Here is a 14711-nt window from a genome sequence, read left to right as displayed (position 1 = left end):
GCCGGGTCAGTGTCCTGGGCTCTGACAATGTCCACAACGACCCAGACGTCATCAAACATTAACTCTGACTCTGCGAGAACTTAACATTCTTGAGGGAAGAAGCAGAGGTCCTGGGCTCCAGGCTGGTTAGGACAAGGCAGGAACATACACCCCGGATCAGGGCCCACACGCTCTACTGACAGGCTGGGCGCCCAAACGTAACTCTCCCAACACCGGTTAGGAGCTGAGCCTACGAACAGGCGGCCACCACAGCGTCTTGGAGGAAACCTTGCCCCACCAGGTCCCTGTGAGAAGCCAGAAGTCAGAACAGCTGCGGGCTTTGGGGGTGACGGGGACCGGTGGGGAGGGGCGTGCCCGCAGGCTGGGCGCCCTGGACACACTCACCTGAGCCGCGCGCTGAAGATCTGTGTGTCTCACTGATGTAAGCAGGAGGCCTGGAAAGATCCTCCTGCACCGCCTCCCGGTCGGCTCCCCGACCTCGTGCAGGCCCTGCCCCCCCGACTGAGGACCCCTGCTGTGGGTTCGGAGCCTGGCCCTGCCCCTCCCAAGCTGCCCCACAGGGTCCCTGCATCTGCACCACAGCACCGGCCTCAGCACCAGAACTGAGGGCCAGCAGACAAGGTTCTCGGGCGGCCTGGCACCGGGAAGCACTCGGGCGGCACGCGGTAGTCCCGCCAGGCAGGATCACGGCGCAAGGCAACCCACGCCACAGCAGTGTTACAGTGACTGTCTGGATGGCATGATGTTTGAACGTAAGGTTTTCTGAGGTTTTGAGAGACAAACAAGAGTCTGCGTCCAGAGTTGCTGTGGCCCTCTCGGTGTCAGACTGGCCGAGACACTGGGAGGGGCCGGGGCGGGGAAGGCCAGGGCTGAGGGGAGGCTCGAGGAGTGGGCTGCTGGGGCCCTGGCGTCGCCAGCAGAGGCCCAGCGAGGGCAGCGGCACTGACCTGCACCTCCTTGTCGGGGAGGAGCCCGCGTGTCCTCAGCGCCTCCACGGCCCAGTCCCTCTCCAGGCTCAAGGCCTGCAGCACCACCTCCTGGTCACGCAGCGTCCGCTCGGTCTCCTGCAGCTTGGCAGCAGCCTGGAACACACAGAACACAAGTGGGGCTCAGTTCCCGCCGGGAGGGCTCCCGGGCCACAGCACCAGCCTTGGGGTCCTTCTTGGGGAGCAGATGGCAGGCGCCTGAACGAGCGGCCCGTGTGGCCCAGGACCCCAGCACGGGCACCGAGGGGCACCACTGCCACGATAAACACTAAAATGCTACGGGCGGCTGCGGGCAGGAGAGGGACGCGCTTCATTCCTTAATGTTTGCTGCTCAGGGAGGCTCCGCAGTTTCCAACTGGAACGACGACGTGGCGAGAGCCCAGAGCCCTCCTCCCGGCCCACTCGGTGCAGGACGAACCTGACGGGGCTGGGGGTGCAGACCTGATCTCGCGCCTCGGTCAGGGCCTGGATCAGGTCCTCGGACTTGCGGTAGTGGTCCCTCTCCACGCTGTCACAGCGCTGCCGCCAGTCCAGCTCCAGCTGCGCCCGCTCACGCTCCAGGCACCGCTCCCTGTCTGCTGCCGCCGACAGCTGCTGTTTGTACCTGCGGGATGGGACAGCACGGACGTTACCGTGTTGGACGTGACAAGCAGAGCTGTGCTGCAGGCGACGGGGTGAAGGGAGGGCGCCGCCACGTGGCAGTAGGGCCCCTGTGGGCCAGCCCCCGCTCCCCGGGGCTCTGGGGCACATGACATGCTCAGGGGTTGCAGCCGGGAGGAGCCTGTGCAGTGTAGACACCCACGCACGGGCAAGCTCGGGTTCAGAGAGGAGCGGACGGCAGGGACTCCCAGCACCAAGGAAGCCAGTACCATGGAAGGTCAAACTCAGGAAACACAAGAACTGATTCGTAAGAAGAGAGGAGAGGAAAGCCAACAAACTTGAAGAAAAAAAAAGAAGTGATTCCAGCAGAGAAATGTGAGATTTCAGAGCTGCAAGGAGCGAGCACTGGAGAGCGTGGGAATGCGGGCAGAGGGGAGCAGAGAGCTCAGAGCCTCCAGGACACACACAGAGCCCTCCAGAGAGGACCCACATCCATCTAAGAGCAGGTCCAGGGAGATCAGGATGCAAGAGACGAAGGAGGAAAGCCAGCACAACCGGGGGGATGCACATCCTTGGACCAGAGAAGCTCGCGAGCACTAGGCGGGGAGCGGCACAGACGCCATGTGCACTGTGAGCCCCAGCTAGAAAGAGAAGGGTGAGAGATAGCAGTGCCAGAGGGGCGCCGGGCTCCCCGTCGGCCACACGGGGGCAACGCACGCTGGGAGGCTCTGGGTGGCCCCTGGCCGGGTGGCCGGGCTGCGAGCACCACAGGACCCACGCGCCCCAGCACTGCGCCTGGAGGGAGTCTCCTGCTGGCCCTGAGATGCAGCAGCTGCACGGTGACCGGTGACTGCAGGGTCAGGGCCTGTGGGCGCCGACGGCTCACAGCCGCTGGGAAGGACTCTGCTGCCAGCCTGAAGCAGCCCGGGAAGAAAGGCAGCTTGGCCGCAACACCATGGTCCCCACCTAGTGAGACCCTCTGTCGGGGACCCAGCTGAGCGAGCCGGACTCCTGAGCACAGAAACGCAGATAATAAATGGGACGTTTGGGCATCCCTGAGTGGCCCAGAGGTTTAGCGCCGCCTTCAGCCCAGGGCCTGATCCTGGAGTCCCGGGATTGAGTCCCATGTTGGGCTCCCCACGTGGAGCCTGCTTTTCTCTCTGCCTCTTTCTCTCTGTCTCTCATGAATAAATAAATTAAAAATCTTAAAAAAAAAAATCCAGGGGAGAAATGATTTGGAATTGAGCATCCTACACCCAGCAACTCAGCACTCCTCCTCAAGAAGGCACACCTGGGGACAACTTCAGACACAAAGGCTCACAGCAGGGGGACGGGGCCTCACAAGCTGGGGAGAGCCCACTTGTTCGTTTTTTAAAAAGACTTATTTATTTATTTATTTATTTATTTATTTATTTATTTATTGAGAAGGAGCAAGTGAGAGAGCTGGGGGAGGGGCAGAGGGAGAAAAAATCCCAAGCAGACTCTGAGACTGAACCCAGAGCCCGATGTGGGGCTCAATCTCACGACCCTGAGGTCATGGCCTGTGCTGAAACCAAGAATCAGCCGCTCAACCAACTGAGCCACCCAGGCGCCCCCGAGTTGTTTATTTTTAAAATGTCCATGGAGGGTCAACACTTTGTTCAACGCCAGGAAATGCCAGCCTGTCCCCTGACCATCACGTGTCCACATGCCCACGCTCCCTGCACTCGGGTCCCAGAGTAGGTTCTCTGTCCACAGAATTAAAGTAGAAACCAGTAACAAAAAGATTTCTGGAAATCTCAAAATGACGGGAAACTTAGCAACACATTTCTAAACAGCCCATGGACCACAGAAGAAATCACAAGGAAAATTAGAAAGTATTTTTAATGAAATAATATCAAAATCTGTGGGACATAGCAAAGTAGTGCTCAAAAGGAAATTCACAGCATGACATGCTTATGTTTGTTAGAAAAGAAGAAAGGTCCAAAAATCATAATTGAGGACCCCATCATTAGAAGCTGTCAAAAGAACATCAAATTAAGGCCAAAGGAAGAGAAGAAAGAAAATAACGAAGATGAGAATAGGTATCAGTGAAAGTAAAATTCCAGAAAACAACTGTGAAAAGTCAATGAAACCAAAGGCGATTTCTTTAAAAAGATTGGTAAAATCAAGAGATCTCCAGCCAGACTGACGGAGAACAGGTCCACACACCTGGGGAGACACGAACACCACCGCCAGCTTCGTACCAGTAACGTCAATGACGGCGGGAAATGGGCAAACTCCCCCAAAGACAAAACTGACACAGAAACACAGGAAACCTGCAACACGCACGCAGAGGAGCCAGACGCAATGTGCACCCGGGTGGCTCGGGGCTCGGGGGAACTGCGGGGCACTGGCAGGCCCGGGACAGGATTCAGTCTCGGCTGCGGGGGTGGCTGAGAGGGGTACACGCGGGTCAAGATTCACCAACCATACAGGTGAAGTGAGTGCATCTTCTTATATTTAAACTATTCCCGGAGAGGACACGCTCTTTACCCAAGCACTCACTCCGTCTGATGAGGTGTCAGCAGTCAGACAGGCGACACGAGGGGTGACTGCACACGGGACCAAGCAGCAAGACCGCGGCCTGGCGCCCAGGAAAGGCCTTCTCCGGACTCCCGTCCATCACCCCACCCTGCGAGCTCCTCCTCACCCTTGCTCTCCCTTCTCACGACCAGATGTTTGTTTTCTATTTCCTGTTTCTCATCTTTTTCCCTCGACAGAAGTTTGTTTTCTGTTTCCTGTTTCTCATCTTTTTCCCTCGACAGGATGTGAGGCTGGGGCCTTGGTTCTGTTCCTGTTTGTACCCTGAGCGCCCAGCATGGCACCGGGGCCCCCAGGAGGCGTGCGGGGAGAAGACCCCCGTGGGGAGGAGGTGGGGGAAGTCACCTTCCGACGTCCTGCTGGCACCGGGCCAGATGTGCCTTGAGCTCCCCTGCTTCCTCCTGCAGAGACTGAATCTGAAGGTCCCTGGAGATTATGTCCTTGGACAGCTGAGCAACCTGGGCATCCCAGCCCGACCTCAGAGTCGATGCATCTTCCCGAAGTCTGCACAAAGAAGGGGAGCTGTGTGAATATGGGCGTGTGGCCCCCTCAAGCTTTCTTTTACGTGGCGCCCCCAACACACGCGCAGCCCTCAAAGGAAGTCGACACCAGGGTCTCCTCCACACCCACGTCTCCACATCAGGCAGAGACCTCCTCGCCCAGATTGGGAAACAGTCTTACCCAAGAAGAAATATCCACCCAACCATTCCACCCACCCCAGTGTCCACTAAAGACCTACAACAGGCCACGCCGACGCCGGCTGTTCAGGGGATGGGTGAGCCATGGAGGCCTTGGGGTGGCCACGCCTCGTGCAGCCCCCCACATGGACGTTCGACAGCTTTTTCAAATTCAACAGTAAAATGAGGCCATACAGAACCCTTTCCACCACCCAGTAGAGTCACCAGAGAGAAACTAGAGAAGACACCTAGAGACACAGGCTGGGGAAGCCATAGCACCAGCTGTGCGACGGGCGCTGGGTCCCCCCGCCCGCAGCCCGGGAGGCTGGCTTCCCTGTCATTCCAGGGAGCAGTGCGGATTGCCACCTCAGGGGGGAGCAAGCCCCACCTGGAGGCATCGAGACCTTCGGGCCCAGCTGCCGACCTGTCTGGAAGCAGCACGTCGTAAATGTGGGGTCACAGACGTTCTCAGAGGAGAGAGTCTGTCAAAACAGAGTTCCCAGCATTATTTTTAGCCACAGGAAAAAGACCATTTTTCTTCATATGCTTTCAACAAATTATTTTTAGTACAATTCGTGCAAACTCACCCTGACCCTTACCTAAAATAACATGGCCTGTTCTGAATCACAGAGGGCTGCACGGGGTAGGGAACCTCAGAGCACACCCAGGTACGACACTGTGCAGGTGACAGGAGTGTGGGCCCGCTCCGGGACCACAGGGCGGCCAGGGTGACAAAGTGCAGGCAGGGACCGTTGCCAGGGTGGCACATGTGACCGACATGGTACATGTGACTGACACATGTGACCCTGGAGCCACGTCCCCACAGGTCTGGGCCTCCACTGGCTGCACCGCAGCACCACCAAGTGTCTGACACGATGGGGGGTGAGGGCTCTCCTCAGGCTGCGTTCCCAACCACACGTCACGAAGAAGTTGGCTGGACACAAACACCCGGACCCCGTTCTGGATTCATCACCCATTTGTTAGCAATTCTAAGGGGCAGAGGACCTCGGGGTGGAGGTAACCCATCACTGAGGCTTTTCCTGACTTTCCAGATAGGAAAGAGCAGCTGCAGCCCTAGAGGTCACCTGCCCAGGCCTCAGATAGCATCAGGGCACTTCTGCTTGGACTTCCTGCTGCACTCCCCAACTCTGCTCCTATGAACCCCAAGTGTGGCAGCTCCCTCCCCCACCAGAGAATGGGAGAAGCTGCTGGAACTCAGGAGCTGCATTTGTAGGTCTTCTCAGTTTCCAAAGACACCGACCAAGCCATCTGCCTCCCGCAGGGCTCTGCTTGTGCTCCCAAGTACACTCTAGCTCCTGCTCGAATTTGCTCGGACCAACCCAGCCCAGTACGGTCAGAGCTCTGGAGAGCAGGGTGCTCCCCCTGAGAATCGGGTGTGCTGCTGACCACGGGGCCGCGGGCCACACACGGCTTCTGAGCATGTGGCTGGTCTGAATTGAGAGGTAGCTTCAAAATTTAGCACCCCGAAAATGTAAAATACCTCCCGTAGTAAAATACCTCCTGTAGTAATTCTTTTAGGCAAAATATCATTTAGTTTTTATATGGATTACCTGTTAATGACATGCAACATGATTAATTTCCCTTCTGTCTTTTTGTGCCTTAACTGTGGGCACTGGAAGTGGCCTGTGTGGCTGGTCGTGATCTGTGGTATGTGACACGGTCGGGTTCCCGCAACACCTCGTGGGGCCACGGCCTCTCTACTGTGGCGTTCACGACCCGATGCTCTCAGGTAAATCATCACAAATATGCCCAAAGAAATACCTCAAAATCTGGGCTGTTTTTGTTGCTGGTTTTCTTTTCTTTTTTTAAAAAAAGATGTTATTTATTTTTATTTATTCATGAGAGACACAGAGAGAGAGAGAGGCAGAGACGCAGGCAGAGGGAGAAGCAGGCTCCATGCAGGGAGCCCGATATGGGACTCGATCCCGGGTCTCCAGGATCACGCTCTGGGGTGCAGGGGGTGCTATACCGCTGAGCCACCCGGGCTGCCCTGTTGCTGGCTTTCACACAGCGCGTGTCTTAGTATGAGAAGACATGGGCTGTGATGGTGAGCGCAGGTGGAAGGAGGCCGGCCTGGGGCTGCTACACAAGGAACTTCGTAGATTCCCAACAGCAGCCCAGAGAAGGGCCCACGCGAAGCCCGGAGCTCAGGGTATGACGGGAACACACACGCCCGTTAGACTGTCACTTCTGCTTCTCTAACTACTGTGGCTTGCATCGAACAGATCAAACAAGGCTGTTTGTTCAATCTAAGGAAATCTTCTTGAATAAGCTTTAACTTCCTGGTGCTGCACAGTAAGAGCCATCGTCCCCCTGACGGCAGTATAATTTGGCAGAGCACCCTCTTGGAGCCGGGCACATGTCCCAAACATACAGTAAGTGCTAAGTAAGGTGAACACGAGCCAATGACCGTGTTGACCATCTTAATCATTTTTAGTAAACACAGCTTCTCCAAGGATCACCTCCCCACTGGCAGCCAGGAGCCTGGAGTCCAACTCCAAGTCCATTTCCAGTGGTCCTACATGCATGTGTGTCGGCCTGGACGCTATGCACAGCAGCCTGGTCTACACGTTGGAAAGAAAACTGGGTTTAGTAAGAAAGCAGTTAATGGAGCATCTGCTTGCAAACCAGTCTGGCAGCTCCTCAAATGATCAAACCATCGGATCCACCAATTCCCCTTCTGGATAGATCCCCCCTGAAATTTTAGAGACACCTGAATAGATATTTGCACACTTATGTCCACAGCAGCCAAAAGGTGGACACGACCCAAGTGTCCACGGACAGATGAATGGGGAAAGAGAACGTGGTCCATCCACACCTCAGAGCCCTACTCAGCCGCAGAAAGGAAGGACATCCTGTCACCGGCAACATGGGTGGGCCTGCAAGGCATTATGGTGACAGACACGGGAGGATTCCACTCACAAGAGCGACCTGAGGTCAGCCGTGTCAGACACCGAGCCCAGACAGGCTTCTGGGAGGTTGGGGGGGATGGGAAGTCAGTCTGGTGGCTGCACAACAACACGAATGTACTTAACGCCAGCAAACTGTGCGCTTTACATGGTTAATGTGGAAGTTATACACTACGTATATTTTCCCACAAATAATCGCATACACTCACACATACGCACACACACACACACTCCTGTGGATAACAGAGGAGACAAAGCACTAGGGAAGACGACCAGAGGGCTGCCGAGATGCCCACCCGCACTCACTGGTCCACGGCGGCATCCTTCTCCTTCAGGGCGTCGGCCCGCCTCCACTCTGCCCTGCGGAGCTGCAGCTCCAGGGTCTCGCAGCGGGCCTGCAGCTCCAGGGCCCGGGCCTCCAGCGCCCGCAGCTGCTCCGCGTGGGCCTCCTTCACAGCCACCAGTGCCACGTCCCTCTCCCGGGCCAGGTGGTCGAGCTCCTCGTGCCTGCAACAGGTGGGGCAGGGCAGTGTACACACCCCCATCCCGGGTCCCGCACCTCTGACCTCAGCCGCAGCACACCCATCTGCTCACACTCCTCAGGGAGACACTGGCTCAACAGCTCAGATGTCAGGTCCTTGCATGACTCCGGAGCTCAACACCCCCCAGAAGACAACATCCACAACAGGAGCTCTAGTAGAGCCATCCTGCCGCCACCCTGCCGGCTTTCCGACCAGCCCCCAAGAGCAGGGCACAGGCAATGTGCTGCCTCTGCAGCCCAGCAGCATCCCCCGGAACCTGGGGCTCCCCTGTGACTTGGGGCCGTGGGACGCCAGCCGTGCTTCTGTCTTTGCAGGAAATGCCAAGGCTATGAGATGTCCATGGCCAGGACAGATGATCATCTTGACAGAGCACCAACCTGGCAGGTGTCGTGTGGACAGCTGATGGGCAATGCTCAGGACTTTTTATGCTTTTACTCTAGTTGGTTTCAATAAAAAGTTAAATACACTAAAAAATAAAATTTGGGACACCTGGGTGGCTCAGCGGTAGAGCATCTGACTTTGGCTCAGGGTGTGACCCTGGGGTCCTGGGATCGAGTCCCGCATCAGGCTCCCCACAGGGAGCCTGCTTCTCCCTCTGCCTGTATCTCTGCCTCTCTCTGTGTGTCTCATGAATAAGTAAATAAAATCTTTAAAATATATATATACATAATTGTACACAATTTCATTTATTTATTATTTTTTGAGAGAGACCGGGGTGGGGGGGTAGAGGGAGGGAGAGAAAGTATGTTATTTAGGCTTCACACTAACACAGCCTGATGTGGGGCTTGAACTCACAACCCTGAGATCATGACCTCAACAGAAATCACGTGGGACGCTGAACCGACGGAGTTCTCCAGAAGGCCTCGCGTGGTTTCTTTTAGATCCATCAGCATTTTCAGTGAGATGGTGAAGCCTTATCCAAGCAAGACACATTAGAGTACTTTCCATTCTAATTGCAATTAAGCCTCATCTTATTTATCTTACAACCTGTTCAATATTTACTACCTTCCATTAGCAAAAAAAAAAAAAAAAAAACACACACACACACACACAAAACAAAAAACCATGTGCTACTTGCTGTGCTTTCCAGTGTCTGGCAGCATAAGCCTTTCTCCTCCATCAAACCAGGAAAAGTCTGATCGTGACAACGAGGGACGTGAGTTATTTCTGAGCTGCATTGCATGATTGTCGTTTAGTTACTCTCGAAAGGCAAACACCAGACTGCAGGGTGGGAGGCCCGCCTGCTGTCACCTTGGCTCCATTTCTGCCACTGGTGACACCACAGCGTCACCCAGTGTGACCTGAGCGAAGCATCTGCACATGCTCTGAGAACTTGCTCTAATGTGTTTTAAAATGTGTCAAGCGTATTAGCACTAAATTGTCCTAACCGAGACTGCTTTAGTGCATTGTACGAGGCGAGTTCTGTAATTCTCAGCGTCTTGAGGATACTCCTCCAAATATACACAAATTTACCAGGAGTGAAAAACAAAGTGAGGGCAGCCCAGGTGGCTCAGCAGGTGAGCATCTGCCTTCAGCCCAGGGCGTGGTCCCGAGATTGAGTCCCACATCGGGCTCCCTGCAGGGAGCCTGCTTCTCCCTCTACCAGTGTCTCTCATGGATAAATAAATAAAAATCTTTAAAAAAACAAAAACAAAACAAAGTGAGACTTTCTCGCAGAGCAAGCAACCTGACCAAGCTAGTGGTTTCAGGAAGGATGCGGCTTTGGTGGTCTTGTGGACACGTTCCCTAAATGGAAACTAAATCTGCAAGCCTGAGGTTTTAGGGAGAAATGGTAAAGCATCTTGCTGTATACACATCATGCTGATGAACATGCTCTCCGCGTCACAATTCCCCAGTTTTCCCAGCGTCTCAGGATGAGGGGCTTCCCAAGCTGTCACTAAGTACAAGGGCACCCAGCGTGTAACAGTCACGGATTAGGTCTTAGAAAAGCATCTTATCCTCGCTTCTGGAACCTGAGAACATGAACCACCCTGCTGACCGTGTGCAGACCCTGTGACGAGCCAGGCACTGCAGCCCTCCGACCCCCAGAGCTGGAGAAGCTGCTGCGTCACCAGCAGACACGGGACACAAAGACATCCTGGAGGTGAGACCAGCAGGTGGCCCTGGTCATAACTGGAAGGAGTTCAAAGTCTGGAGATGCTGCCGGAGAAGCCGGTGGCCACCCCCACGCAGCCGCTCACCTCAGTCAGGGGGCATTCCTAAAGGGACTGAGTTTATTTAGTTATTGAATTTTACAATATATTATGTCGTTTTGTAAAGTATACAAATAATTATCAGAATTCCTTCGTTTAGAAACGTTTTAGAACATGTACAGCTTTGTGACCCCAGCAAATTTCATTGTTTTTAGTTCATATAAATATATGTATCGTTGTTAGAGGAGACTGATTCCAAATTTATGAAGCAAAAAAAAAAAAAAAAAAAACACATTATAGGAGCACCTGAGTGGCTCAGTCGGGGAAGTAACTGCCTTCAGCTCAGGTCATGATCCCGGGGTCCTGGGGTCGAGCCCCATGTCGGGCTCCCTGTTCAGTGCAGGGTCTGTTTCTCCCTCTTCCTCTGGCCCTCATCCCTACTTGTGCTCTCTCTCTCTCTCTCTCTCCCTCCCTCTCAAATGGATAAATAAAATCTTTAAAAATATGTTATATTCAAATATAAGTCCTTGAGAAAGTCAGATAGAAATCGGAGGGTAGGCAGGAGAAAAAGGGAAGATGTGATATTTCTGGCAGCTCAGGAAGGGCTGGTTCCTATGCTTTTAAGTCAATGGCAAGGGGTGTTTAGAGTGACTGCAGGGCACCAGGTGGCAATGCAAGTCAGAAATAACTACTCATTTCATTAGCCATCCCGGTCAGACTCTTGATATTTGGCTCAGGTCATGATCTCAGGGTCCTGGGATCGAGCCCACATCCATCAAGCTCCCTGCTCAGGGGAGTCTGCTTCTCCTTCTCCCTCTACCTCTCGCTCCTACTTGTGCTCTCTTTCTCTGTCTCAAATAAATAATTCTTTTTTATTTATGACTGCAGCTAAAGGCAGACATTTAACCATCTGAATCACCCAGGCACTCAATAAATAAATCTTATATTTAAAAAAAAGGGGGGGGACTGAATGGTTTTACTTCTTTTTTTTCTTTTTTTCTTAAAAAAATTTAGGTAATCTCTACACTCAGTGTGGGGCTTGAACTCATAACCCCAAGACCAAGAGTCATGTGTTCTACTGACTGAGCCAGCCAGGTGCCCCTGACAGTTTTACTTCTTAATGCCAATATTTATAATATGCTAAAAAATCATATTCATTTTCAACGATTTCAGTTTACAAATAAAAACACTTTTAGGGCACCTGGATGGCTGTCAGGGGAGTGTGTGGCTCTTGACTTCGGGGTTGTGAGTTTGAGCCCCACAGGACGGAAACATCACTTAAATAAACTAAAAAAAAAGAAGGCTCTAGAAGAGGACATGAAGAGGAACATTGCTTTTCCAGGGCCAGCCAGATACGGGGTCAACCCCATGACCCCAAGATCATGACCTGAGTGGAAATCAAGAGTCAGACACTTCACCAACTGAGTCACCCAGGAGCCCCTGGTTAACCAGACTTTTAAGCTCAAAAGCTTTAAGACACTGGGGTACCTGGCTGGCTTAGTCGGTGGAGCACATGACTCTTGATCTTGGGGTTGTGAGTTCAAGCCCCACACTGGGTGTACAGGTGACTTAAAACCTTAAGAATGTATATGTATTTTTTGAAAAAGTTTTAACACACTAAAAAGCCTCACTACCACTGAGAATCCTGAACAGATCATGGAAGGAGACCCAAAGCCGTGAGTTGAAAGGCCGGATGGCCGCAGGTCGGGGGGCATCTCTGCCTGGACCTCACCCCGGGGCCGCGAGGCCACGAGCCGGGAACACTCACTTCCTCCTGAAGACCTCTTCTTCCTTCTTCCTGGAGAGCTGCACAGAGTTAAGTTTGCCCTCCAAGTCCTTTATCCTGAAAAGGAGGAAACATTAGCAGAAAAAGCAGACGGGCCCACAGCCAGCCGGCCTGGAGCAAGCCGGGCCAGGCGGAAGCCCCCAGCCCCGAGGCGGCAGTGTGGCTGCGCACCGGGCGTCCTTGGAGGCGGCCAGGTCCCTGAGCTCCTGGTGGCTGTGCTGCAGCTGCTCCTCCAGCCCCGCATTGGCGGCCTCAGCACCCCGCAGCGACTCTGCGGCCTGGGCGGCAGCTTCCTTCAGGGCCCCGAGCTCCTTGTTCAGCAGTTTCACCTTCCAGAGATAAAGAACTCAAAATGAGGACAGCACTGGGGCTGAACGGAGAGAAGAAAACAACTCGAGAGCAGCACACCGTGAGGGCGTCCTCAAGTCCCCACCTGACCACCACGGCTCCCCGGCTGCACCCACGACGGGGCCGCGTGCATGAGCCTATCGCGGCAACACACGGTCCCGGCTGCTCTGTGACTACTGCTCAGGTACTGGAATCGCACAAGCAGGTGGGGCGTGTAAGACCACGGCCTCAGTCTCCTCGAATGTGAACTGCGGCCCTGACGTCTGCGTGGAGCCCTCCAGGGAGAAGGCTCTTGGGGGTTTGTAGCCGCCTGGCACGCAGAAGGGGGTGGACCAGCGCCCATGCCCTGCGTGTCCCCAGCCCCACCCTCACAGCAGTGCCCACCCGGCTGTGAGCTCAGGGCACGGCCCTGCACGACCCAGCTGCCCTCTCCCCTCGGCTCTCAGAAGTCCTCGAGTGGCCTCCTGAGGGTCGCCGTGGGGCAGCCTGGGCCTGGCCCCTGGCTGGCAGGGGGAGTGTGGTCAGGGGTGCCTGTGCAGAGGGGCCAGGCGGGGGCCTGGCAGGACACAGGCTGGCGCTCCACGACAAGCGGTGCCCTGCAGAGGTGAGGTTGGGCTGCGAGCTGCCCACCCAGCACGCTGACCACGACAATGGCCCGGGATCTTGGGGCCTCGGGCTGGCCGTGTGCTGCCCTTGGACTGTGGCGCTGCAGGAAGGCTGGCGGCCTGCGGGAGGGCCCCCCACCCCGACTGTGAGCGCGGCACTCCCTACTGACATCTGCTGGACGCCCGTGCAGGTGCAAGCCACTGGGGCAGCAGGGCCCCGGCCAGGTGTCCGCCCCTGCTTCCTCCTCCCCTGCTCAACCTCGGGCTCCCTCAAGGCCACCCCCACCCTCGCCACCCATCTCCAGGCTAAAGGTCAGGCATGAGCGCCCTTCGCATGTGCCCTGGCAGCATGGGGCTAGTGCACTAGAGAAGCCATGAGGGGTGGCGAGCACCGTGGCTGGCGCACAGCCGCACATGGCCCTGACCACCTGGCCTGGCCTCTTCTGCTGGAAATGGCGGTCGAGCAGCACCTCCCCAGAGGCCGTTCCAAGTGCTCACAGAGGACACAGGCCTTGGCCAGGGCTGGGTGGAGGTTATCCCGGGTGGGGGCCCTTCCCCAAGGCTGGGTCAAGCACAGCGGGGACACCAGCCCTCCTCCGTCACTCGTGCGAGGAGCCACGTAGTGGTCACGGTGGCAGGCGCTCCTCAGGCATGTCACCCCTGACCCTGGTGCCACAAGGGAGGCCTCTGCGTGAACCCGGCCCTCCCCCCAGGACATGTCCGCAGGGAAGGGAGTAGCCCCCACCCACCTTGAGCTCCTGAGTCAGCACCGCGTTGCTCATGCCGTCAGCCTGCAGGCGGAACCCGTGCTCCCTCTTCTGCATTTCAGACTCGAATTCCAGCTGCAGCTCCTGAAACAAGAGGGCTCTCGGTGAGAGGAGGCGGACGCTGCCACCGCCGGGCGGGCGGGCCGGAAGCCAGCGGGGCACACAGGTCCTTGGTGGCGGAGGCGCCACACTCACCCTGGGGACGTGGTCTATGCTGTCTACGTAAACCTGGGGGGCTCTCGCGGCGTCCGGGTGCCCCCACAGACGCGATCTGTGTCCTTGCCGGTGGTGCCACTGGGTCCTGCGGGCGCCCACGGGGCCTGTGCACTACTGGGGGCTTGGGACGGAGGCCGCGGTGAGGGGGCAGCACCGCAACAGCTTTCAACAGTTTGGGCTGGGTCTCCCCACACCATGCACATGCCACGGCGCCCTGCCTGTGTCCTTGCGGGGACGGGCCCTGGAGGCCAGCCCCATCCCACGGCTCTGGGCCCCGGCTCTGCAAGCAGGCAGTCTTCTGAGCTTCACCCCCCAGGCTGACTCCAGAAATTCCATAGGTTATTGTGACGATAAAAGCTCACCAACCAACAGCCTGCTGTTTCTCCTGGAGCGGCTCACCCCCAGCCCCTCCACCTCGGTCCCCCAAGCTCCTCCACGGCGTCCACCTGGGCAGTGGGACCCCTGTCCTGGGCCATGGCTCCCGGAGGCCTCAGCCTCCACACTCCGGCCTGGCTTCTCCGGGGCTACTGCTCAACTGT

The 14711-nt window shown here is 55.9% G+C and overlaps 1 protein-coding gene across 14 annotated transcripts in view; it reads right to left on the bottom strand.

The window, feature by feature from the left end:
• CCDC57 (coiled-coil domain containing 57) overlaps positions 1 to 14711 on the bottom strand; it is a 101798-nt gene that overhangs the window by 69748 nt on the left and 17339 nt on the right. For all 14 annotated transcript variants that reach the window (XR_004818584.2, XR_004818586.2, XR_004818585.2 and 11 more), the window contains 7 exons: positions 13939 to 14040; positions 12408 to 12565; positions 12219 to 12293; positions 8062 to 8262; positions 4494 to 4652; positions 1428 to 1590; positions 948 to 1082 (listed from right to left, as the gene is read on the bottom strand). Coding sequence is in view for 7 of the 14 variants with exons in the window: in XM_025468384.3 (XP_025324169.3) it covers positions 948 to 1082; positions 1428 to 1590; positions 4494 to 4652; positions 8062 to 8262; positions 12219 to 12293; positions 12408 to 12565; positions 13939 to 14040 (993 nt within the window). In the remaining 7 variants the exon portion in view is untranslated. The remainder of the gene's footprint in view (positions 1 to 947; positions 1083 to 1427; positions 1591 to 4493; positions 4653 to 8061; positions 8263 to 12218; positions 12294 to 12407; positions 12566 to 13938; positions 14041 to 14711) is intronic.

The sequence above is a fragment of the Canis lupus genome, chromosome 9 (assembly GCF_003254725.2).
Source record: "Canis lupus dingo isolate Sandy chromosome 9, ASM325472v2, whole genome shotgun sequence".
NCBI classification, from domain to species: domain Eukaryota; kingdom Metazoa; phylum Chordata; class Mammalia; order Carnivora; family Canidae; genus Canis; species Canis lupus.
Note: the sequence above shows the minus strand (reverse complement) of the source record. Positions and strands in the feature narration are given on the sequence as shown.